The sequence below is a fragment of the Tachysurus fulvidraco genome, chromosome 14 (assembly GCF_022655615.1).
Source record: "Tachysurus fulvidraco isolate hzauxx_2018 chromosome 14, HZAU_PFXX_2.0, whole genome shotgun sequence".
Classification (NCBI taxonomy): domain Eukaryota; kingdom Metazoa; phylum Chordata; class Actinopteri; order Siluriformes; family Bagridae; genus Tachysurus; species Tachysurus fulvidraco.
Genome location: NC_062531.1, coordinates 4,044,346 through 4,070,808, shown reverse-complemented (window position 1 = coordinate 4,070,808; position 26,463 = coordinate 4,044,346). Strand labels below are relative to the sequence as shown.

Here is a 26,463-nt window from a genome sequence, read left to right as displayed (position 1 = left end):
GATCGACCTCATAACCTTCCATGCATTGTAAACCAACACCTTAACCACTGAGCTACCGAATTCCACATGTAATAAATAGATTACTGAAATATAACGATGAGAATCAAGGCTCTGACATTAAAATCCATAACTACATGTGTTTACGTCCAGTTGCTTTACTAGCAGATACAAAAGACTTCTGTGAAATCTCATTGGTTCCCCTTTGAAATCTGATTGGTTCCCCAAAGACTCCTGTGAAATCTGATTGGTCCCCTTTTTATTCTGTATACACAATATGTCCTACTAAATGATGGTTAGCGATGATCAATGACAAAATAGCGATGATCAATGACAAAACTTCTATCTGCACTTCTTCCTCCGGCCACAAGAGGTCACTTATCTGACTACACACATGTTCGCAATCCAGTTCAGTTATAATATCAATTTAAATTGGATGTTATACAGCACATGTCTTACTGTATATGCAAAATCTTGCTACTGTTTACTAGCTGTTTTTATTTCTGAGCCTTGAATCTGTACCATGCTTCTTTTTTATGTGCCTGGAGTATTGAACGCCCTAAAACTTCTTTATGACAGTTTCGATGCCTGTTTATAGCTGATTAATGTGTTGAATAACATTGTTTTTCGCAGTAATGATGTTCATTAAAGGTCAGAACAGTCATCCTCCATATTTAATCACCGCACATGTTAAATAAATGGCTCTGTTATATTTGTTTCATTATATTTTGACAGGGTACCGGCTGTTCTGCCGCGAAACAGGATTAACCAATGTGTACGTGTAACCAATTTGTATAAGAAATGTGTATTTTTCCCCCCATTTCTGTTTAAAATCTACTAGCTTGCATGGAATGTATTTATTATTTCTTTTCCTAGGCATACTAAAATGATTAAATTAGCACAACCGAAGTGTTCGATTGTTTGTGCCTGATTTTTGCTGCTACTTCCTTTATTTATTTATTTTTTATATGAAGAGCTGTCTGGGTTTTTTTTTTTTGTTTTTTTTTTTTAGAAACAGATGTCTTGTTGTTGGTTATCTATAAAATCAGTCAAACATTTTCATCCCTATTAGTGAGTAAACCTGTGTGAATTAGCCGTTAACTAGCGGGAGGAGTTACAGTATGACAGGAGGACATGGGGGTGTTTTCATTCATGCATATTCATGGTCTGGGGCCCTGTTTTTATGAGGTTAATGATATAGAGATATTCCTAAGCCACTTTTAGGAGTTTCTTGGGCATTAAAACATAAAAAACATATTATTATTCTGCATAGATTATTTTAATGGTTTCAGCTTCTAGGTTCAGAGGTATTTAAAGCGTCAGATTCAAATGGATCTCAAGAGTTACGCAGCAGCTACCTCCATCTGGCCCCTAAAAGATGAAAGATAGAGATAGATATTACTGATACGTTGGGACACGACGAAGCTTGTTGAAAAATTTAGGACCCTGAAGCCCTAAAGTGAAGTGCAAATGTCTTCTTATTCAAAAAAATCTGCCCCAGAGTGAAAGACTTCCCGGGCCCTCACGATGATTTCTCAGACTCTGGGGTATACAGTGCAGCTAAAGCAGGAGAAGGAGAAGCTGGAAAAGTGTCATGTGTGTTTGTATATATGGGTTTTGCGCCTGGTGGTGAATGTGCAATTGTGTGAGAAGGATTTAGAGAGAATTTAAGTCCATTGAGTGCATTACTCATCACTGTGTCAAGGTAGTGTGTGTTGTGAGGACAACACGCCGATGAGCACAGGAAGTGATAACCTCAGCATGATCTCGGCCTCAGAATCCCTGACAGAGCTCAGCTGACATCCACTCTGAATCGACCTCAAGGCCGAAAGAAAAAAAAAAAAAACACTCAGCTAAACAATTAAATAACCATTAAATATGAATTGATGAGGTGATAGGCATCGCATTAAATGTGCAATTTTCTGGTTTCTTTATTTTAGATAGTTTATTTTAGGTCATTAATGTCTTAAACTGCCATACACTTGTGTAATATTGTTTTGATGTTATTGTACAGTACAAGCTTTGGTTTTGGTTCTGATCCTGACTCCTCCCCTGTCATGGCATGACTTGTTATCCTAATGTGTTCACGTCTACAGTACTGTATCAAGATTAGCTTGGTTATTTCTACCCTGATTATTCTGTTCCTCTTTGTGAATCATGCTTTGGTCTCACTGATAATGCCTTCATTTCCTGATGGAAATGTTATGATTACAAATCTGGAGGATAATTCATTGTGTTGAGTTCAGCGCATGTCGATAATAAGGAATCCTTCCTGCCGCCAAATATGAACGTGATGCCCGGGGTAGTCATTTTTAATTTTCCAGTGTAATAAAGTTAACTATTCAGTATGGGTGTAGTTAATTTAAGATGTCTATTTGTCGTGTACACAGTTATATACACTATAAAATGTCTGGGCATATAAATAAACTACATTTGAGGAATTTAAAAAAGTTAGAAACAGGCTCATCTTCTTATAAGGCAAAATAAACTTCCACCTTAGTGTGATGATCATTTAATATATCTTAATTGTGTACTTCTTGAAAGATCTTTGTGTCTTCTTGTTCTTAGTACTTCATGATTTAGTCACTTGTTTGTTTGTTTTCTAATCATGGTGTTAAGCTTTGGTTCAAGTGCTTAAGTGGCTCAGGTGGTTAAGGCTCTGGGTTGTTGACTGGAAAATTGATGTTCAAGCTGCTACTGTTGGGCCCTTGAGCAAGGCCCTTAACCCTCACCGCTCCAGGGGCTTTGTATCATGTACAGTATGACCCTGAGCTCTAACCCCAACCTCCAATTTTGGGATATGTGAAAAAAGAATTTCACTGTGCTGTAATGTATATGTGACAAAATAAAGAATTCTATTCTATTTGCCTGTGTTTTGAGCCCAGCTAAATACAATGATTTTTAGATTACGCTTTTGCACTTTTTTACGATTTTAATACTTATAGCATTTATGTCCTTAATCGTCTAACTTATCGACTTTACACCTGAAATTAGCACTTACTTTAACCAGACTGTAGCATACAGTATGCAGTTTCAATCTGGATGTGAAAGTATTTGGATTGTCGTTGCAATTCCCTCGGTGTACAGCAGTGGCCGCTAAAAATGACAAAACGTCAACAACGTTTTTGCAAATGCATTAAATAAACATTAACTGAGAAAAATGGCACAATAGAACAACACAAAGGCTGCGCGAAACCCAAACACCTGTCTGTAAAACATCAAAGGCTGTGAAACTCACGAATATTGTCACTTCTGAGTGCGCACAATTTGTTTTATGATATTGTACTATTCCCGAGCCGAGCGGCGCAGCTGAACACTCTAGAGCACATCAGCACCGAGCCTTTTATCATGCTAAACAGGCAGCGAATAAATGCTTTGCACATTAAAGCAACAAACAGGAAAAACACACACCTGATAAACAGAACGAGGTGATTGTCGAGGTTTTGTCCACGCTTGAACGAGCAGGCCTCGAACCGGAATAATGACAGGCAGCAGTTCATTGCGTCTCTGTACTCACATGTAAAAAAGGTCTGGTTTAATGAAGCTGATGGTCCTCAGCTCTGCTGGACTCCTTGCTTTTGTCTCTCTACTGCTTCTGGCTGTGTATTTTGGACGTTTAATTAGAGGCTTTGCTCAAGACAGATGTTCTCATATGGACAACTGCCACTGTCTCCCTTATTTGCATTTCCTCTGAACCACTAAGACATCATTCTTTTTTTAGACCAGCCCACTGAGAAAAACTTGAATGTGCGTCATTTCATAGCACAGTGTTCCACAAACCTGATAAGAAAAAACCCTGATGTGTTTGTGTAATCTTCATAAATAACGTATTCTACAGCCATTATGTGTGTAAAAATTGACCTTCAGTCAAAACTTCCTAAAGATTTGAGTTAATAAAAAGGTTTTGCAGGCAGCTTTGCACATACGATATGCTAAATTCCTGAAAAGGTTCCTCTATTGCAAACACACCTAAAGTCCTCCAGTTACTAAAAAGATTTATCTATTGGTAAACACATAAAAGCTTTGTAGTTCCTGATAAGGTTCCTCCAGTGGGAGCACACAGAGTTCTCTGGTTATAAAGGCTTAAGTTCTCTGGTTCCTGAAATGTTTTATCCACTGGAGAAGACATAAATGTACTAATTCATGAAAAGATTCCTCCAGTGCAAACACAACTGAAATTCACAGGTTCCTGAAAAGGTTCCTCTTCCTGTTTCTGGCCTACTAATATGTTGTTACATTCACATAGCTGGGCATAACTAGAAGCCGAGAAGTCAAGAAGAAGTCAAGAAAATGTATTGTCATTTCAACCATATATACTGTAGCTGACACAGTACATAGTGAAATGAGACAATGTTACTCCAGGACCGTGGAGCTACTGTACATAGACCAAAACATACCGTATATTCTATAGTACATGTGCAAAAATACTAGAATAAACATTTAATATAATTGCAGCAGTTATATGAGGTCATGTAATGAATTGTGCAAAACAGCAACTGAGTGAATGTGTAAGACAGCATGTGTAAAGAGCAAGAATAGTGTGCAGAACAGCATGTAAACAGTTTGATGTGGCTGGTGCTGTAGACATGGATGGATGTATAGTTTCTATGATTATTGTAGTACCGTTTGAGACACTGAAATCTGCTATAAATGAGACATTTCTAGAAACAATAAAGCGATGTCGGGCTTAAGTGGAGGTGTGTGTAAAAGAGTGACCTAAACACTAACATCCAGCACTGACGCTGCCTTCATGTTCCATTAAAGCAGATTAGTCTCTCGTCCAATCAATTTCTCTTCTTTCTTTTCAACAAGCTGAAGTGAAACGCAGCAGAGCTGTACAGTACATGTGCTCGGTTCTCCTCCCTCCTGAAACCTCCTCCTTTCTAATACACCGTCTTATATAAAGCTCATGTAGGATGGATTAGAGAGGAGAAGGAGTCCAGGCAGGAGCGGCTGAGATATGAGCTTTTACTGGCGTGCAAATTCGACAAATTTGTCACAGAGATTCTGTACATTCTCTGCTAGATGGGTAGAAGAAGGCAGAAGAGGGAGGGAGAGGTAGAGAGAGAGAGAGAGAGGGAGAGAGGAAGAGAAGCCTTGGAACATGGCTGCCAACAATAGAACAGTTTTCCAAGAGTCCTATTGAGCTGGTCTGAATGAATAGTTTACCCTGAAGATACTTTTATTTTTCCAGCAAATATTCCATACCTCCTGTTCCTTTTTTCTGGGAGCGGCCTGGTGAGAGAGTTGGTCATGGATCAGTGAGCAGTTCTTTTGGCAGTGATGCCAAACTTAAAGGCAATTCTTGGCAATTTTGTCTGTTTGCCGTAGGCTAAATAAACTCCTCTTCAAATGTGTTATTTTACTCGGTCTAAAATAGAGCCCGAACCAGCTGCTACAGTATAAACCAACACACTGCCATGTATTAGATTATACTGTATAAAATACATAATGTATGAAATAAACTCTGGTAGTGTGCTGCCGAAGGAAAACATTCAACGATGGCGTAGAGTCATGCACTATTAAATGAATTATTTTCCAGCACGTGGTGAAGTGTCCGTATTTTTTTTTTAACAGAGCTTGGCAACTGAAACATTTTATCGCTATATATGAGTCAATTCTCCAATAGTCATGTTGGCATGCCATCATTTTTTATTTATTTACAGATACATTTACAGTAAAAGGTTCCACTTGTGATAACACATCTAAACAGTTCCTGAGTTCCTGAAAAGGTTCCACTTGTGATAACACATCTAAACAGTTCCTGAGTTCCTGAAAAGGTTAAACTTGTGATAACACGTCTAAGCAGTTCCTGAGTTCCTGAAAAGGTTCCACTTGTGATAACACATCTAAGCAGTACCTGAGTTCCTGAAAAGGTTCCACTTGTGATACCACATCTAAGCAGTACCTGAGTTCCTGAAAAGGTTAAACTTGTGATAACACATCTAAACAGTTCCTGAGTTCCTGAAAAGGTTCCACTTGTGTTAACACATCTAAACAGTTCCTGAGTTCCTGAAAAGTTTCCACTTGTGATAACACATCTAAACAGTTCCTGAGTTCCTGAAAAGGTTCCACTTGTGATAACACGTCTAAGCAGTTCCTGAGTTCCTGAAAAGGTTCCACTTATAACATTTCTAAGCAGTTCTTGAGTTCCTGAAAAGGTTCCACTTGTGATAACACATCTAAACAGTTCCTGAGTTCCTGAAAAGGTTCTACTTGTGATAACACGTCTAAGCAGTACCTGAGTTCCTGAAAAGGTTCCACTTGTGATAACACGTCTAAGCAGTACCTGAGTTCCTGAAAAGGTTCCACTTGTGTTAACACATCTAAACAGTTCCTGAGTTCCTGAAAAGTTTCCACTTGTGATAACATATCTAAACAGTTCCTGAAAAGTTTCCACTTGTGATAACACATCTAAACAGTTCCTGAGTTCCTGAAAAGGTTCCACTTGTGATAACATGTCTAAGCAGTTCCTGAGTTCCTGAAAAGGTTCCACTTTTAACATTTCTAAACAGTTCTTGAGTTCCTGAAAAGGTTCCACTTGTGATGACAGTTATAAGTTTTTGAAATAGTTCCACTTGTGATAACATGTTTAAACAGTTCCTGAGTTCTTGAAATGTTTCCACTAGTGATGGCATGTTTAAACTCTTTCTAAGGTCCTCAAATAGTTCCAATGGTGATAACACATCTAAATGTTTTCTAATTTCCTAAAAAGGTTCCACATTGATAACACGTCTCAAGTAAGTTCCTAAAAAGAATTCTTCAGTGAATACACACAGAAAATTTTCTAGTTTTCTTAAAAGGTTCCTCGGGTGCAAAAGAGTTGTTACTACTGAATATAAACAGAAAGGTATTAAAAGAAGAACGCTAACATGAACCCGTGATCGGATCCGCAGACGGAACTTACTGTAGTTGCCGATCAGTCAGAATTAGGAATTCATCAGCACTGTGATGTGAACATATGTAATGAATTTTTCCCCATTTGAAATGTTAAATCATTGTTCACCGTGTTCACACACATGATTACAGCGAAGAGCATTACAGGCTCTGTTTCTGAAACAGTGGTCACCTTTTGGGTAAAATATTCAGCTGGTCTTTTGTAGTTTTACATTGCTGTCAGCTTTGGCCTCGAACACGTTTCAGCCAGCTGGGGCTCTCCAGAGAAAGCTGGCTATTTTTTGATATGTAGATCAAACACTAGTCAATATGCACTGGGGTGCTTTGTGATGCCAGACACTGGTTCGGCATTCTGTCTTGCCAGATTGGACATTTCAAAATCCAAAAGCTGCTCATCATGAAGGAAACGATTTTTTTTTTTAACCCTGCTTTATTGCACCGACATTTCATTGCTGTTTACAGGAAAAACTTGTGAAATGAAAAAAAAAAAGTCTTGTGTCACCACTAAGAGTAAAACCAAACCAATAGCAGAAGCCTCAGGGAACAGAGAACAGCAGAAAGCCTGATTAGTCTCCGTGATTAGTTACCCTGACTGATTACATATTCGCCAATTAACAGCCACCCTGGGCTACTGGAGCCAAGCCTCGCCACCATGGAGGAATCAGCTAAGCATCCATGCCAAAGCTGATTTACAGGATTTACATAAGGTACAAGGGGTCGGACAGTTCAAACGACAGTTTCTATGATCTCGATCTCGTGTATAACACATGCTTATGTAAATATGTATCGCTCGTAGACCGACGGTTACTTTTGTCTGCTGTAATCACGATTCTAGCGACAGCCCACAAACTTGAGACAAAAAGCAGTTACCTTTCATTTAGTTTCATCACTATTCTAACCACCGCCTACAAAATTATGACAAACAGCAATTAATAGAGGAAGGGGAAATCTTGGTGGGACTGATTAAATACCCGTTCTTAGATCGAGTTCTAATGATGCTCGTTGGGAAATGAAAGCCTCATTAAAAGTAGCTGCGTTCAGATTGTAAAGCTGGGAAACTTATAGATAAAAGATTTACAGACAGCACTAGAATTAACAGAGTAATTCACAGTTGAGAAAAAAAATTCTTTATTCGTTTGATTTGGATATTTCTGAGTATCAGACCAATGTTTAGATTAAACAGTACAGGTTCTTCATTATGCTTGAAGGAACATACCAATATTCTTACAAAACCATCCGTGTACCTCAGACTATAGGTCTTCTCGGGTCTAAAAAAAAGTACCCGACCCGAAGTGACCCGAATCACTTTTTACCCGAACTTTATTATATATACGTATATAATTTCTTTTTTTTAAGAAAGACCCGACCCGAGACAAACCCGAAAATTTTAGACGGCAATTTTTTTAACCCGACTGGACCCGAATGTTACTTTAGTGTAACCGCTACAGCGTGGATTCAAAATTGATTGACAGGACTGTTGCAACGAAAATTAGCTTACCGCCATTCACATGATGTCGCAAGCGGTCTTGGCAAACAGAGGAGAGGTTGGAAAAGGACTCAAGTCGATGCACACACGTGAGATAAAGTAGTTTGGGTCTTCTCGGGTCCGTTCGTTAAAAACACATTCATTTTAAATTACCCGAGACCTGATGCCGGTATTATTATACCCGACCCGTGTCCTAGGCACAAGTGAAACTTTTAGACCCGAACTCGCTCGGGTCTCGGGTCGGACCTGTGGTTTTCAGATCTAAGTGGACCCGTGAAGACCTCTACCTCAGACCTCCGACACACCAAATATCAACCATATATCTTTTTCTTTTTCTTTTTTTTTTGTTTTGTTGACAGTCAATTTTTCTATGTACTGTAGAAAGGTTTCACTTTTTTTTGAAGGACTCTTTGCTTTACAGACTTTCATTACATGCAACTTATCTGTAAATAATGTACATGCTCTAAACCGGGTTACAAGAAATGGGACGAGACTTTTAGGCCAGGAAAATGCCAGATCTGGCTCTGCAGTAGCACTCGAACTGGGTCTCGGGAGGCATTTTGGCCTAAAGTAGGTTTGAAACTCCAGTGCAATGGCAGATTTCCAAAGTCACACCTGTGTTGTTCCACCCGAACCCAAAGCAGTACATGTGTGCTCGTTTCCTAAAACAAAATCTGGGCTAAAATAGAAAAAAGCGCCTCACCCCAAACACAATCTAGCAAAATCAGCATATTACGCTTGCACAAAAATAGGGCCCAGGGAAATATAGCCATGCGATTTATACTCTGTGGCAAAAGTTCAGCAGTCTGTTGCAACCCATTAAAATCTTGTATGATGATTGAGTTATTCATTATGAAGCACATTATCCAGTAACTACTATGAATTATCCAGTAACTACAGTAAAAAGGTATATAGTTTCCAGAATAAAGGATGTACGTCTGAAGCCATAGACGCATCACGGGAGATTGAAAAGAGATTAAAAATATCTGTAGGAATTCTAATACTCACAGACTGATACAGCTGATCCGTCTTCTTTTGTTAAGGATAGCTGAGACGGAGAGATGAACTATTTCAGGGAGGGTTTATTTTGTGACTGTTGCGGATAAAAATGTTTGATTTTACTGCACTTTTTTTTTAAATGAGATGCAACTTTTTTTTTTTTTCAGAAAATCTACTTGACCTCGGATGGAAAACTTCGTATGTCCAAATTTTGTCAATTTCATATTTTTTCATATATCGATGCTATCGGTCAGTCTCCACGTGGGTCTGTTATTTTTACAAGTTATTAACCGATCTAAAGTCTTGAAAATAGCTTGAGCACAAATCTCTTAACTCCATTGGACACTTCAACTGTCCACCTCTTCTTCACTCAGCGGGAGAGTTTCACGGCACATCCTCAAGATTAAGAGCAATGAATCGACACGTCTTCTGAGGTAAATGTCTTCAAAACACTGGTCTCAAAGAAAAAAAATCTTGACCCCCGCTTGTTCTGGTGCTTGTCTGAGGACAGGAATTTAGCGAAAGACAATCCACTGCAACGTGGACTAAACCCTGTGCATTGCAGTTAAGATACTGCAGGTTTTTTTTATTTCCCGAAAAATAATGGTTTTGGAGATACGAGGATTCCGTCCGACAGCGACGATTTGTGAAATTGCAAGATTTCTATGATACTTCAAGGCATGTGAATTGAAAGGATTGATTATGAGTTGCGATGACATAGCATGACACGTCTCGGCCCGGATCTGCAGGAAATCTACAGTCATTTAGAAAAACTCTAAGCTCCTTTAACGGAGTTGCTCGATTTCTGGGATTTATTATTTGCTGTTTTATTGGCTGGAATTCTGCTAATCAATCACTGATTTAGGGTGTGTTGAGATTTTTTTTGGGATTGGGCCATTTGTGGTGGTTTGGATGTATTATCACATTCACATAATCCAAACAAATATAAGCCATATTGCTCAGAATATTAGTGAACATTCACTAACTACAGGCCTGTGTTTCCATGCTTAAAATCATCAGCGTGATCTTGGCTCAAGCAGAAATTGGGCTTGCATAAACACAATCCTGCTCCAAAGTGAGATTGAGGTTAAGAGGATAATTTTCCTATCCATTAGCATGTTTCATCTATGTCTCCCCCCTGCCATTACCATATTTGTAAGCATCCATCATGTTTTGCATCGTACTATGCTGTTCTCCTATTGCTGGTTTTGAGGTGAACATCATAGCAGAGCTAATATGCTGAGATTTTCATCCAAATTTCAGACATCTCAAGAACATTATCACCAGCAATCGTTGATAGAAATTGTACTAAAGTGACACATTATACACAAAAGGAGACCAAAGAATTGGTGTAAGTCTGGTGTATGGTGTAAGTCTGCTTAAGACAGAATAGTCTTTAACTGTATCACAAGAGTGATCCACCAATGGACAGTATAAGTTTTCCCCAAACTACTTCCTGTTTCAAAAGTGTCACATGACCTTAATAAGCACATACAGTAATACATGCTTAACTCACCTCAAAGAGCCGGAGTACGTTGGCCACCATGATGGAGACGGAGCTGGCTGATGCCCCGATCACACCCACCACGCGCTCCGGCTTGCGTATGATCGGTTGCTCGCCATTGGAGCACCTGATATCAGATGTATCTTTCTGAATAAGCGCCTGGACAAATGTGAGTGACTGCTCCAGCGCGTACGTGTCTCGTGAGCACGTGTCCAGAATCCGTGTGCCCAGCGTGATGTTAGGCAGCAGCTCAGGATCGCTGTTGATTTGGTCTAGAGCGTACAGCATGGCTTCCATCCGATGGATTCCTTTCTCCTTTTTAATCTCACCACATGCTTGACCCAAGGGCCCTTTGGAGTGCACGGGGAAGAGCCCACCGAGTGTGATGTCACCAGGGATTTTGATCGAATGCGGATGCGTGTGCTGGTGCGCCATCAAAGCTGGGCTGACCCACACAGAGAAGATCCACAGGAGGCATGACAAAGTGGGTGACCGGAGGCTGCTCCAGCTTGGATGCAGTCTGAGCTCTAATAACAGTAATGGTGGGGAGTGGGATGCCATGACACGTTTGGGTTTTACAGCAAGCGTTCATCCACGACGTAAAAAACCTGTCAACGATAGAAGAAACATGATGAGCTCGGGCTGCATTTTTTATTATAAGAGCAAAACAGTTGTGTTGTGTTCTCTAGTCTTCTGCCATGCCATTCCTATCAAGCATTAAGGCCAGGGATCTGATAAAAATGCTAGGTTATCTGTTATAAAAAGATATCTCTTTGATTGGAATGTCCTCATGGCAGCTTTATAACACACTCTCGTACATTCACAGTAAGCAGTGCATGAAATTGGGAAGCTATTGAGGTGACCCTGTATAAGGGAATGATTCTACAGGCTACAGATTGCAGGTGTGTCCTCCAGCAACCAGACTGCTATCAGCAGGTTAGTCTGAATGAATGAAGAGCATTATGGGATGGCAGATGGCAGAGCGTCAGGGAGCAGAAGTAAACACACTCGTTTGATTTAGAGCGATGGCAAGGCCAGGTGCGGAGCGACTGCTTTTCAGGAGGTCTGGAGAGAGCCACAGTATCGACCGAACGAGGGGGGCAGACATCACGGAGGAGGAAAGTGCACGCAGGCCAAGAAATTGACAGATAGTAAAGAAAGGAGACTGATAGAGAGAAGGAGATAAAGGTTGTGGAGGTTTTTAAAAATTTGATGGACACACACCAGATGGAACATTATAAAGCTAAAAGCCCAAAAGCTCTAAAAGTGTAACGGTGCAATAAACACATCGAAATATCTTTATTAGGTGTGTAAAAGGGAATGACAGCAGAAAATACTGTGATGTATAGATGCAGCCAGGAACCTCAATAAATGGATGGAGAGATAGAATGATGAATGTTCATGGAGGGACAAATGGGGAGACTTGGATGGATGGATGGATGGATGGATGGATGCACTAACAGCAATGTCTCAACAAATATACAGAGTGATGGAGGTAGTCAGAGGCATGAATGGATAAATGGATGGATGGATGGATGGATGGATGGATGGATGGATGGATGGATGGATGGATGGATAAATAGATGGAAAATGGGATAGACAGATGCATTGCAATTCAAAAAATATATTTACCTTTTCTTGAGTTTCTTTGTGTGTTTCAGTGTGTCACAGAGAGTGTATTATAGTGTGTTCCGGAGAGTGTGTTACAGTGTGTCACTGAGAGTGTGTTACAGTGTGTTACTGTGAGAGTGTATTATAGTGTGTTCCAGAGAGTGTGTTACAGTGTGTCACTGAGAGTGTGTTACAGTGTGTTACTGTGAGAGTGTATTATAGTGTGTCACTGAGAGTGTCACTAAGAGTGTGTTACAGTGTTACTGAGAGTGTGTTACTGTGAGAGTGTGTTACAGTGTGTCACTGAGAGTGTGTTACAGTGTGTTACTGTGAGAGTGTATTATAGTGTGTTATCGAGAGTGTGTTACAGTGAGAGTGTGTTACAGTGTGTCACTGAGAGTGTGTTACAGTGTGTCACTGAGAGTGTGTTACAGTGTGTCACTGAGAGTGTGTTACAGTGTGTTACTGAGAGTGTGTCACTAAGAGTGTGTTACAGTGTTACTGAGAGTGTGTTACTGTGAGAGTGTGTTACAGTGTGTTACTGAGAGTGTTACTGTGAGAGTGTGTTACAGTGTGTCACTGAGAGTGTGTTACAGTGTGTCACTGAGAGTGTGTTACAGTGTGTCAGTAAGAGTGTGTTACTGTGAGAGTGTGTTACAGTGTGTCACTGAGAGTGTGTTACTGTGAGAGTGTGTTACAGTGTGTCACTGAGAGTGTGTTACTGTGAGAGTGTGTTACAGTGTGTCACTGAGAGTGTGTTACTGTGTGTCACTGAGAGTGTGTTACAGTGTGTCACTGAGAGTGTGTTACAGTGAGAGTGTGTTACAGTGTGTCACTGAGAGTGTGTTACTGTGTGTCACTGAGAGTGTGTTACTGTGAGAGTGTGTTACAGTGTGTCACTGAGAGTGTGTTACTGTGTGTCACTGAGAGTGTGTTACAGTGTGTCACTGAGTGTGTTACTGTGAGAGTGTGTTACAGTGTGTCACTGAGTGTGTTACTGTGAGAGTGTGTTACAGTGTGTCACTGAGAGTGTGTTACTGTGAGAGTGTGTTACAGTGTGTCACTGAGTGTGTTACAGTGTGTCACTGAGTGTGTTACTGTGAGAGTGTGTTACAGTGTGTCACTGAGAGTGTGTTACTGTGTGTCACTGAGAGTGTGTTACAGTGTGTCACTGAGTGTGTTACTGTGAGAGTGTGTTACAGTGTGTCACTGAGTGTGTTACTGTGAGACTGTGTTACAGTGTGTCACTGAGTGTGTTACTGTGAGAGTGTGTTACAGTGTGTCACTGAGAGTGTGTTACTGTGTGTCACTGAGAGTGTGTTACAGTGTGTCACTGAGAGTGTGTTACTGTGTGTCACTGAGAGTGTGTTACTGTGTGTCACTGAGAGTGTGTTACAGTGAGAGTGTGTTACAGTGTGTCACTGAGAGTGTGTTACAGTGAGAGTGTGTTACAGTGTGTCACTGAGAGTGTGTTACTGTGTGTCACTGAGAGTGTGTTACAGTGTGTCACTGAGAGTGTTACAGTGTGTCACTGAGAGTGTGTTACAGTGAGAGTGTGTTACAGTGTGTCACTGAGAGTGTGTTACTGTGTGTCACTGAGAGTGTGTTACTGTGAGAGTGTGTTACAGTGTGTCACTGAGAGTGTGTTACTGTGTGTCACTGAGAGTGTGTTACAGTGTGTCACTGAGTGTGTTACTGTGAGAGTGTGTTACAGTGTGTCACTGAGTGTGTTACTGTGAGAGTGTGTTACAGTGTGTCACTGAGAGTGTGTTACTGTGAGAGTGTGTTACAGTGTGTCACTGAGTGTGTTACTGTGAGACTGTGTTACAGTGTGTCACTGAGTGTGTTACTGTGAGAGTGTGTTACTGTGTGTCACTGAGAGTGTGTTACAGTGTGTCACTGAGAGTGTGTTACAGTGTGTCACTGAGAGTGTGTTACTGTGAGAGTGTGTTACAGTGTGTCACTGAGAGTGTGTTACTGTGAGAGTGTGTTACAGTGTGTCACTGAGAGTGTGTTACAGTGAGAGTGTGTTACAGTGTGTCACTGAGAGTGTGTTACAGTGTGTCACTGAGAGTGTGTTACTGTGAGAGTGTGTTACAGTGTGTCACTGAGAGTGTGTTACTGTGAGAGTGTGTTACAGTGTGTCACTGAGAGTGTGTTACTGTGTGTCACTGAGAGTGTGTTACTGTGAGAGTGTGTTACAGTGTGTCACTGAGAGTGTGTTACTGTGTGTCACTGAGAGTGTGTTACAGTGAGAGAGTGTTACAGTGTGTCACTGAGTGTGTTACTGTGAGAGTGTGTTACAGTGTGTCACTGAGAGTGTGTTACTGTGTGTCACTGAGAGTGTGTTACAGTGAGAGTGTGTTACAGTGTGTCACTGAGAGTGTGTTACAGTGTGTCACTGAGAGTGTGTTACTGTGAGAGTGTGTTACAGTGTGTCACTGAGAGTGTGTTACTGTGAGAGTGTGTTACAGTGTGTCACTGAGAGTGTGTTACTGTGTGTCACTGAGAGTGTGTTACAGTGTGTCAGTAAGAGTGTGTTACTGTGAGAGTGTGTTACAGTGTGTCACTGAGAGTGTGTTACTGTGTGTCACTGAGAGTGTGTTACAGTGAGAGAGTGTTACAGTGTGTCACTGAGTGTGTTACTGTGAGAGTGTGTTACAGTGTGTCACTGAGAGTGTGTTACTGTGTGTCACTGAGAGTGTGTTACAGTGAGAGTGTGTTACAGTGTGTCACTGAGAGTGTTACAGTGTGTCACTGAGAGTGTGTTACTGTGAGAGTGTGTTACAGTGTGTCACTGAGAGTGTGTTACAGTGTGTCACTGAGAGTGTGTTACTGTGAGAGTGTGTTACAGTGTGTCACTGAGAGTGTGTTACTGTGAGAGTGTGTTACAGTGTGTCACTGAGAGTGTGTTACTGTGTGTCACTGAGAGTGTGTTACTGTGAGAGTGTGTTACAGTGTGTCACTGAGAGTGTTACAGTGTGTCACTGAGAGTGTGTTACTGTGAGAGTGTGTTACAGTGTGTCACTGAGAGTGTGTTACAGTGTGTCACTGAGAGTGTGTTACTGTGAGAGTGTGTTACAGTGTGTCACTGAGAGTGTGTTACTGTGAGAGTGTGTTACAGTGTGTCACTGAGAGTGTGTTACTGTGTGTCACTGAGAGTGTGTTACTGTGAGAGTGTGTTACAGTGTGTCACTGAGAGTGTGTTACAGTGTGTCACTGAGAGTGTGTTACTGTGAGAGTGTGTTACAGTGTGTCACTGAGAGTGTGTTACAGTGTGTCAGGTTGGTCTCTGGTTGCTGGATGATCACGACTGCGTGTTGGAGATTTTTGACTGTGTGTTCCGGGCAGTAAACCAGCGCTCTCCTGTACTTCTGCACATGCTGGGCTTTTATAGCATTTGCAGTAAGCAGTGGATATTACATTTGTCAGCAAAACCAAATCTCACCACTATTATCACATTTTGCCCTGCTCGAGTTCGCAGCCTTGCCGGCCAGAAGCTGCTTTCTCATCACACAGCTGACGCACGTCAAATTGAAAAATTGAATATGAAATTTGTCCAGACGTGACATCTGCAATGGAAATCTGAGCAATACCGTATACACGTGCCCTGTATGAGCGTGTGTTTATGTTTCCGGGCCAGAGAAAGCTGTCGTCATTTGCACGAGTTTAAATGTCATATGTTATAATGCAAACTAATTGTTCTGAAAGAGGTTTCATCACTGGAGGAGGCGTAATTTAATTGCTCAAACTGGCAGAGGCTCACAAGCAGACAGTAATGTGAGGAGACACGAGTCGAGCGCGCACTCTAGCAAATATGATTTTCCTGCTGATGGAACATCACTCGGAGCTGCTAAACATAATGGGAGGCTTCTGAGATGCAAAGAGAGGTTTATAACAGTCTGCATATTGACTGGGTTACGATCCATTCATTAGACAGGAGAAGTAAGTACTGCAGTATTTTTCCACAGACGCCTCTGACAGGCGCTTATCCAGGCTCGTAGTAATAAAATATACACTCGTTCATTCTTACTTTGAATTCCAAAACCTTCGACAAGCTAGTTAATGGTAGGACGTCATGATTATTATCGTCATATTATAAGTATAGGGTTTGACAGGCTTTCGTTCCACATAAACACTACACGATGAAGACCAGTGTTTACATTCATGACATCCAGAAAGGCAGAAATCAATAAGAGTAGTAACGATCAATAACAAGGCCATGACAGAATGGCAGGCTTTAAACAATATTTTAGGTTCATCAATCAAAACTTTTCTCTCCTTCCATTAATAAATGCAATTACCTAAAGCTTTTCAGGACTGTAGAAAGAAGATCAATGTGGAAACCGAGTTATCAGCTCAGGCTCTTCTGTGGCTCGGTTCGAGTCAGCTTCTTATTCTTCGCTTGCATTTGTTTTTTCTTTGTGCAATACATAAAACAGACACCGGAAGAGAAAAAAAAAAGGGGGTCTACAGGGAATTACGGGTGAAATAGAACGGTGCTTGTTTTTGCTTGTTGGCCTTAATGAATATGCAAATGAGCCCGATTCTACCTGCGAGCACGAAAGGGCGCCGTGTGATTTACTACACCTGAAAGTCATCAAGGGAACAGTAACTGTGTATAAATTAAAACAACCAAATGGTATTTGCAGAAGCCTGTTTCCACCGTTTTACTCCGTTTCCGCCAATTCGTTCTGTTGATATTTCCCACCCACCTGCCAGCTCTCACCATCAGGGAAGGGTGAGGACTAACGTGCTTCCTTCTAGACACTGCATCTTTTCAATCTGTTGCACATTCTGAGTCGTTTCTACCCCGGTACATTTGTTCATGATGCAATTTCTGCGAGTGCTTTTTTTATAAATCAGCAGCACATGTCAAAGATTTGCATGTCCATGCTTAAAGACTGTGCAGTATATTGTGAAATTGGACCAACAGAAAATCAGATCATATAAATACTGGAAATATCTAAACTATAAGATATTACTGGTTAAAAAAAATAATATCCAGTCAATGTATCGTGGTCATATTTGCAAGGAAAAACGAGATCTGGTGCAATTTATGGTGTAATTAGTTGTATAGTACACTCAGTGTATCAAACGTGTCATTACATCATAAAATATATGAACCAATCATGATTTGATATGCAAATAAAGGCTTTACTCGATTATTAAACTTCCAAGTCAAGAGAAGGAGGTGGTGCGCCTGTGCAGTATTTTCAGTTTTTTATTAAAATAGGGGGGTACGGTGGCTTAGTGGTTAGCACGTACGCCTCACACCTCCAGGGTCGGGGTTCGGTTCCCACCTTCACCTTGTGTGTGTGGAGTTTGCATGTTCTCCCCGTGCCTCGGGGGTTTCCTCCGGGTACTCCGGTTTCCTCCCCTGGTCCAAAGACATGCATGGTAGGTTGATTGGCATCTCTGGAAAATTGTCCGTAGTGTGTGAGTGTGTGAGTGAATGAGAGTGTGTGTGTGCCCTGCGATGGGTTGGCACTCCGTCCAGAGTGTATCCTGCCTCGATGCCCTAAGACGCCTGAGATATGCACAGGCTTCCCGTGACCCGAGAAGTTCGGATAAGCGGTAGAAAATGAGTGAGTGAGTGAGTGAGTATTAAAATATTCTAGATTATCACTGATAAATGGATTTCTTTTTTAAATAGAGAGACATTTGCAGCCCTTAAGGCTTGGTGCTTGCTTGGTTACTCACTGCTGAAGGTGAACTGGATTTTTTATCATATGTGTGATGCTTAGGACAAAATGAAAAGAAAAAGTGGTGCATACTGTGTGTGTGTGTGTGTGTGTGTGTGTGTGTGTGTGTGTGTGTGTGTGTGTGTGTGTGTGTGTGTGTGTGTGTGTGTGTGTGTGTGTGAGTGTGAGTGTGTGTGTGTATGTCTCTTTTCCTGGTTTGTTTTGGCTCCCACACGTCACCTTAGAGAGAAGCATCACTGTAAACCGACGCAAAGATTTTCTGACTAAACGCCTTTACCCTATGATGCAACATTTCTATCCTGATAGGCGTGTTCTCTTTCCGGATGACTCTGCCCATATTAACAAGACATGGGGGCTAAATTAATGGTTTGATGAGGATGAAAATGATTTACAGTCAGCATATCTCAACCCACCTAAACACCTATGGCAGCTTTTTCCTGTTTAGACAGCGCTCATCAAAACACAAGCTGGAGAAATATCTTTTAAAAGAACAACATTCATGACTCCATTACAGTTCCAGGATTGTTGTTTTTCATTTCTCAGCCATCAGTATCTAACTTCATACTTTCTGTGATACACATGTTGCCGTGTGCTATATAAGAACATATAATAAATAAATAAATAAATAAATAAATAAATAAATAAATAAATAAATAAATGCCTGTCAAAGATTTGATCTATTGCAGCTCACAACACACCTGATGTAATCAGCAGCTGTGAGAACAAAACAGATCTGGAACGAGGCCTTTGAGAACGGCGCCGAGGACCTCACAGCTAATAGACTCTGAAATTTATAAAACGAACCTGCGCACAGCTCGCACGCTTGGAATCGATGGCGTCTTTCCCCAGATGATGCATTAATTTGGGATTATATGACATTCTGCTAGGTATCTGCTTCAGAAATACGGCCAGTGCTTTTGACGCTCCATCCATCCTCCTCCTTCTACAATCAACAAAAAGGTTCACACTGTGTCAAATGCACCATGCGAGTTCGAAAATAGCTTCACATCTACAGCCCAGAAAAGAAAATAATAAAATAAAACACCAAGCCCTGAATAAATATACAATAGCGATGAGGAATAGTTGTGCTGTTTTGTTTTCAGAACAGAGTGAGTAGTCTCTAGAACGGTGGTTTCGTCGATTTAAAAAAAAATAAATAAGAAATAATAAGAAAACCTTTTCATTGGATTCTTCAAGCGGATCTTCAAAATGCATCTACCGTATCGTCAGATTTAAGGTAAAGACTTTTAGGAAAATAATCGGGTCGTGTTGAAGACTTTTTTCCAGAGAGAGATGTCAAAAAAAAAAAGCTTTCTCAGCAGCATTCGGGTTTCTTAAAAGGCTCCGAGGTTTTGTGCGCATTGCATCTGGTGGTACATTTGCACTGGTTTCGGTTCTGAGCATCTTCCAGCTGGCAGACGTGCAATCTGTAAAGAAACCGTTCAGACTGGATGAAATTGTGCAAAGAAGCGCAAAGACGTGCAAATTAAATTCTGCTGGTTTCTCGGTGGTGGCTTTAACAATCTTTTTCTTATTTTATTTTTGATAAATGAAGTCATTTTGTGTATGATTATGTAAGCTACAGTATATACACTGGTGATTTTGTTAACGTGGCACTAGTCAAGGCATAGGATATACTGTAATAGACAGTAAGTGCACAGACAGTTCTCAAAGTTGATGTGTTGGAAGCAGGAAAAAGGATCTGAGGGACTTTTATAAGGGTCAGACTGTGATGGCTAAATGACTGCAGTCAGTGCATCTCCAAAACAGCAGGTTTTGTGTCATTAGTACATAACAAAAGTGGTTCAACGAAGAAAAATAGGTTACAGGGTCATGGACATCTAAGGTGTCTAAAATCAGCATGGTTCAGGATTAGCATTGGTCAGGAACGGTCTGAAGAACATAACAAAGAGTTCAAGGTCTTGACCTGGCCTCCAAATTCCCCAGATCCCAGACAAGTCTGATCTATTGTGACCCCACCTCACGATCTACAGGACTTAAAGAACCTGCTGCTGAACTCTTAATGCCAGATCCCGCAGAACACCTTCAGAGGTCTTGTGGAGCCGCTGCTTCATTGGAGCTGTTTTTGGTGGCAGATGGCTTTACTAATAATGCTAGGAAGTTGATTTTAACATGTATGGCTTGTTATACTCATTTTAAATAAGATCTGGGAATATGGTTTATTTTACATTATGCCACAGCACCGTTGAATCAGTGCTCGATTGTGATTGGTCAGAAGATGTTGATTAATAACCTCATTTTAATACATTTCATTTGGGTAGTAATATCATACACAGGGACTTTTTTGGCAGCTGTTTCATGTGAACAGTCTGAACCATAGGGTTATGTTTTCCGGCGCAGTTTCTAGAGAGCAAGACAAGCTGCATGACACAATACTATTCCTATACTACAGTACACATCTTACGCCCTTATAAATAGAACACGTCACATGCACATACATTTTAAAACGATGTATTTGTTAATTATTTTAAAAGTACTTTTTTTTTTTTTTGGAATTTTTCCTGTCTCCAGTTTAACATTCAGAGGTGAAGCTGATTACATTTTAAGGGAAAGGATTTGTGGTTTGTTGGTGACTTGACAAGAAGGAGAGATAAACAAAAAAACGAGAAGTTGGTGAGGGACGGAAGTTGACTAATAGAAATGAACTTGTTTATTTACAAATTCATGGATGAGTTGATGGAAAAAGTACTGACAGAAGCTTGCGGATGATAATTAGATTTTTCTTTTCCAAGTGTTTTATGTCATATATATATATATATATATATATATATATATATATATATATATATATATATATATATATATATATATATATATATTACTCAATGTGGCTGATTTCTGTGTATTATTTTATTTAAAAATCAAGGTTTATTCTGAACACCAAACCCGGAAGATGAGCAATCTTGTTCAGACGCTAAAGAAAGGCCAAACACACAGAATGTGGACTGCTATGTGATATTAGGTTTCAAGCAGTTTTTGATTCTGAATAATTTAGCACCTTGGATATTTATGGAACGTGAACGTGTTAAAATCTGTGAACTTTCCTGAGAAAACAGATTTGACACAGAGTTGACACAGAGTTGACTCGGCGAACATGCATGAGAAAGTATGATGGTTACGATGAAGGAAACGGATCGAGCTTTATAGAGTTCTTTATAACGTTATTATTATGCAAGGCAACATACTGTAATGTGTGGCGCTCGTTAAAACCCCATGAATTTTACATGGATGCGATGGATGTAATACGCTCCAGTCACAGTTATCTTTGGAGCACCTTTCTGGCCACAAGCTTCAGGATTATGAACCGTTGTGTATTTACACACTTAACAGTCAGTAGGGATTAAATATTCGTAGTCGCATTTGTGACATAAAACATACCAGGCTCTCCACAAATGCTAGAAGCGTGGCTGGGGAAATTCCTTTCCTCATGACCTATTCCACTTCTAATCAAAGCAAATTTTGTCTGAAACATAAGCAGCAAGAGTCTGGTTTAATGTCATGAAGTAATCCATGTACAGAACGTAATGAAGCCCATTTGCGGTTCTGTAATTCCTATTAACTGAGAACGAGTCCTCAGGGTCCTTACTATCAACTCAGCCTCACCGTTTCTCTATCATGCCGTCTATCAGGTGCCGAAACTTACATGGCCGAACGATTATTACAGTTTTTGCACGATCCTTAACGGTGTCACATGACTCTGTTTATAAAGCGTAAACAGAAACATAGGAATCCGTCAGTGGATTATTAAATCACTGGCTTTAATAATTAATGACAGAAGAAATGACAAAGATGCACTTTAAAATGCCTGCTATGGTAATAAGATACAATGAGTAAGGGATATATCCATGCCAGAAAAAAATATACTGATACATTTTACTTTCTGAAACTTTTTGAAATTTCCTTTCCCACAGCTGCACAATGTCCTGTCTTTCAACAAAAACATGATATAAAAGCCATTTACATATGATCAAGTGTAAATGTTCACTCATTTTTCTTTAACATCCCTCATGTCGCATGAGCACTACATCTTCACACTGGCTTGATTTGGACAAAAAAGATAAAAAGCCCAGTGTTCCATCAGCGCTCCGAGTTTACTGCCGCTCTGGAAGTCACTCTCATTAAGTCCTGATCATTTTGTCCCTAAAGCCCGAACAGGTGCAGGAGGACTTTCTGAGCCTGTTCGGAGTGAACATTAGTATTAGATGAAATTGCAAATCTCAGAACATTTTGTGAAGCTTATGATGCTCCAGAGTCAAAAGACGTAACATTGGAAGTCTATTCTTATCAGTAGGTAATGACTTATTACAGCAGTATCTACAGTATGGTGGATAGAGGACTGAACTTACATTTGGTGTTTCACACAATGAATCTTTAATTATTCCTTATTATGTACTTATAAAATAAAATATATTTGTGGCTGGCAGTTGAGGTTTTATAGACATTAAATCCTTTTGTTAATCCTCCTACTTATATCACAGAAGTCTGCTTGAGCGATCTTACATGTCGTACGATATACTAAGCACGCTATGCAAGAAAACACTGCTGTTATAAGAAAATAATCAACATGGAGGTGGTGTAATGAAGCAGGTGATGATTAATTCTGCACAGATTTTGTCAAAGCTAAGAAATGTTATTTCTAAAAAATAAAAAATAAAAAACAAGTTGCAGTTACATTACAGTCAGTTCCATTTAAAGATGTTGAATGATCATGAAAGTGGTTTGACCCTGTTATTACTTATGTTATAGGCACGATAAGCAGCCATCCATAACGCTCTTTTATCCTCTTTAAACTACTAAGGTAATAATGCTGCTTCTCAAGTTAGAGAAAAAACACCTCTTACTGCTCTTAGTAAATAATAAAATTCAACATGCTCAACATGCTAACCTGTAACCACTGCTGGCATCATCACGTCAGCTTTGTTTCTTTACTGTAATGTGTACATAAATTCATGTTTTATTAAAAGTATTGAAGTTTTGTTCATTTTGTGCAAACCTACTGATTATTTCTGGGGGAAAATTCCAGAATGCAATGCAATAAATATTTAAGGTAATGACCATATCATGTGAGAATTGTGTAGCTGGATCAACATCAGTTGTGTACACGTGCTATATAAGCAGACACACACACACACACACACACACACACACACACACACACACACACACACACACACACAAACACACACACACACAAGACTCAAATAACACTTAGGACAATAACTCAATCAAGTGTTAATGATTTTGGTGTATATCGCCTAGTTAAACCTGACACGTCAAATATAATTCAAAACATTTAAAACCCGCTTTAACGTGCGCCGTAACGTGCGTAAAACACGTGCGTTTCTAACCAAACGCTGATTAAGATTACAGAGCGCTAATAAACACGTCATGAATTTTACTTTACACAGTGCAACAAAAATAAAAAGTATTTTATCCTGAACAGGCGCATCAGCTTTCACTGTGCGAAAAGGAAGGAAGGAAAGAAGGAAGGAAGAAAGTGATATTATGCAAAGCCTGCATGCACACTCCTGTGGCTTATATGGATTAGGGAAACTGTTCATCACCAAATACACATCCTTCATGAGTTACTGTCTGCTCTGCTTTCTTCTTCTTCTTTTTGTTTTTTAATAAATAAATAAATAAATAAATAAATAAATAAATAAATAAATAAATAAATAAATAAATAAATAAAAGCTCTGCACTCAATAAACTACGCGTATATGGTTCAGTAATGAAAATACGCACAGCCCAAAGCCTGGAGATGAATTAACCCTTGCGTTTGTATGGGATAATTCAGCACTCTATGAATTCATGCAACACTGCAAATGTCAATTCAGCACGTCAGGAGCTTGTTCAAAACCAGACGGATTCAGGCATCTCACTTGGTGTTAATTTCGCTGTATATCATCTTGCTCTGCGTAATTACTCACAGTAAGTAAACGAGATGCACCATATGGGCAAAATATACAGTATGTTGCAACACGCTGCAGTTAGTTGTGACACGGCTTGTGATATGGAAACACACGCTGACGGATCACACAGTTCAGGATGGGTGTGAAGGTTAATTAATGAACTAATCAGGACGTGACTGAAACATTTAAAAAAAATTAATTAAAAAAAAAAGTCTGGAAGAAATCATGCAAGACTTTAAAATCCGGGTTTATAGAATAATGGAAGTGTTTCTATACATACTATAATAATAATAATAATAATAATAATAATAATAATAATAATAATAATAATAATAATAATAAAGGAATTACAGGACTATGTTTAGTAGACCTAGAAATGTAATTAAATAATTAAATGTACAGAATTATACAACTCATGAGCTATTATCAAAACTTTATTCTAAAAGGTGATTAAATGTAAGGCACGTGCACCTTCCCAGGTAAACAAAACATACACTAGAGGTACTAAAGGTGTTTCCTTGATCTTCCAGTTCAGTGCTTTTCTCGCTGACGGTGTATTTAATCAAAATATCAGATTGCATTTCTGTTGCAACATATCATTTACCGTGATATGGCTTCTACAGACACAGATGCGAAAGTGCTTTTCTATAGGTCTACAGTACTACATAATGATGCTATCCCGTGTAGAATACACGTGAATGGAACTGAATGTGAATGATCAAGAAGCTTAAACGGTGCATTAACAAACTTTCTGACACTGAGGGTGTCATTATGTCACATTTATTCCAGCAGCGTGTTGTAATCGATATGCTTTGGGGTTTACAATGATTCATTTACACTAACTTGTAAACCGCACGCGCTAATGGTGCCTAGTCAAAGTGTAATCTCGTGCACGCCTGATTTCTTACCTTTGGTTTCCATGAGCGTCTTTAAACCCAATCCAGGATCCATCCAGCAGCTCAAACTACACTCTGAACTCCTGCATCCGTTCAGTCATTCAGAAACTTCCGATCTGTCCTTCCATATCAGCGTTTAGCAGAGTTTATACAGGGCTTCATTCCCTCTACCACACTACTGATGATGATGGTGATGATGATGATGATGATGATGGTGATGATGGTGATGAGAGGAGTTCTCTGAGTTGGAACCGGATCATTTGGTGATGGAGAGTCCGCCGGGTTTTTCTTTAGATCTAAAAATACATATGCTGAGCAGAATGAGACTGTGGAAATCACTCTGAGATCAACAGAGGGAGAGGAAATGAAATAATCCCGAGCTGCTCGAGCGCGCTCTTTAACTGGGGGGCGCGTTAATGCGCGAGCAGGCGGCCGCGTGCGCTCGTGCATGCGCCAGAGAAGAGAGAGAGAGAGAGAGAGAGAGAGAGAGAGAGAGAGAGAGAGAGAGAGAGAGAGAGAGAGAGAGAAAGGGGGAGAAAGGGGGGAGAGGAGGGGGAGAGAGAGAGAGAGAGAGAGGGGAGAGAGGGAGAGGGAGCAACTATAACAGCAGCTATTAAACCTCAGAAATTCTCCATTAATTGCATTTTTTATTAATAAAATAATTTTTTTTTTCAAATCTGTTTACAGTTGCAGCTGCAGATACACTTTAGATAAGTCATTCCCTCACCAGCGTTAATAAAGACAAAACAATGAAGCTTGTCAACTTACATTTAAATCACCTCAATACTTTTCCTTTTAAATAAAATTGTAGCTTCATCACCAAACCATTTGTCCAAAGCCAGATTCACACTGTGCAATTGTGCAGACCGTCCATGTAAGCTGTAGCATCACAATTACGCTTAAATGGAACAAAAAGGCTCAAACACTCTTCCAGCACGACAAAGCCCCCGTGCACAAAGCAGTCTACATGAAGACACGATTTAAAGGTGGTTAAGGTTGGAGTGAAAGAACTCGAGTGTCCTGCACAGAGTCCTGACTCTGACTCAACCCCACTGAACACCTTTGGGATGAACTGGAACTGGATCCTCTTCACCATTCCAACATCAGCTCCTGATCGCACGAATGCTCTTGGAGAAGAAAGAACACAAATCCCCACAGCCATGCTCTAACATCTAATGCAAAGCCTTCCTAGAGGAGTGAAGCTTATTATAACAGTAAAGAAAGAACCCAACTGATAATGCACATGATTTTGGAACGTGATGTTTACATCTAATCTTTTCAGTAAAAGTAAGACTCAGGATTATGTAGAATATCTAATTAACAGTAATTGTTTTGTCTGTGAAAAAAAATGATATGCATAAGTACTTTACAGGGTGAACTGGACCTAAATAACCGAGGAGACACTTAAATATCAACAAATAACAATCCTTATGCA

The 26,463-nt window shown here is 40.0% G+C and overlaps 1 protein-coding gene across 1 annotated transcript in view; it reads right to left on the bottom strand.

Moving 5' to 3' along the window:
- The window catches only part of grm6a (glutamate receptor, metabotropic 6a), a 77,033-nt gene extending 51,604 nt beyond the window's left edge, over positions 1-25,429 (bottom strand). Inside the window, exons 1-2 of the mRNA XM_027151138.2 lie at positions 25,041-25,429; positions 10,896-11,491 (exon numbers count right to left, since the gene is read on the bottom strand). Coding sequence (XP_027006939.2) covers positions 10,896-11,444 — 549 coding nt within the window. The 5' untranslated portion in view covers positions 11,445-11,491; positions 25,041-25,429. The remainder of the gene's footprint in view (positions 1-10,895; positions 11,492-25,040) is intronic.
- Between the last annotated feature and the right edge of the window lie 1,034 nt (positions 25,430-26,463).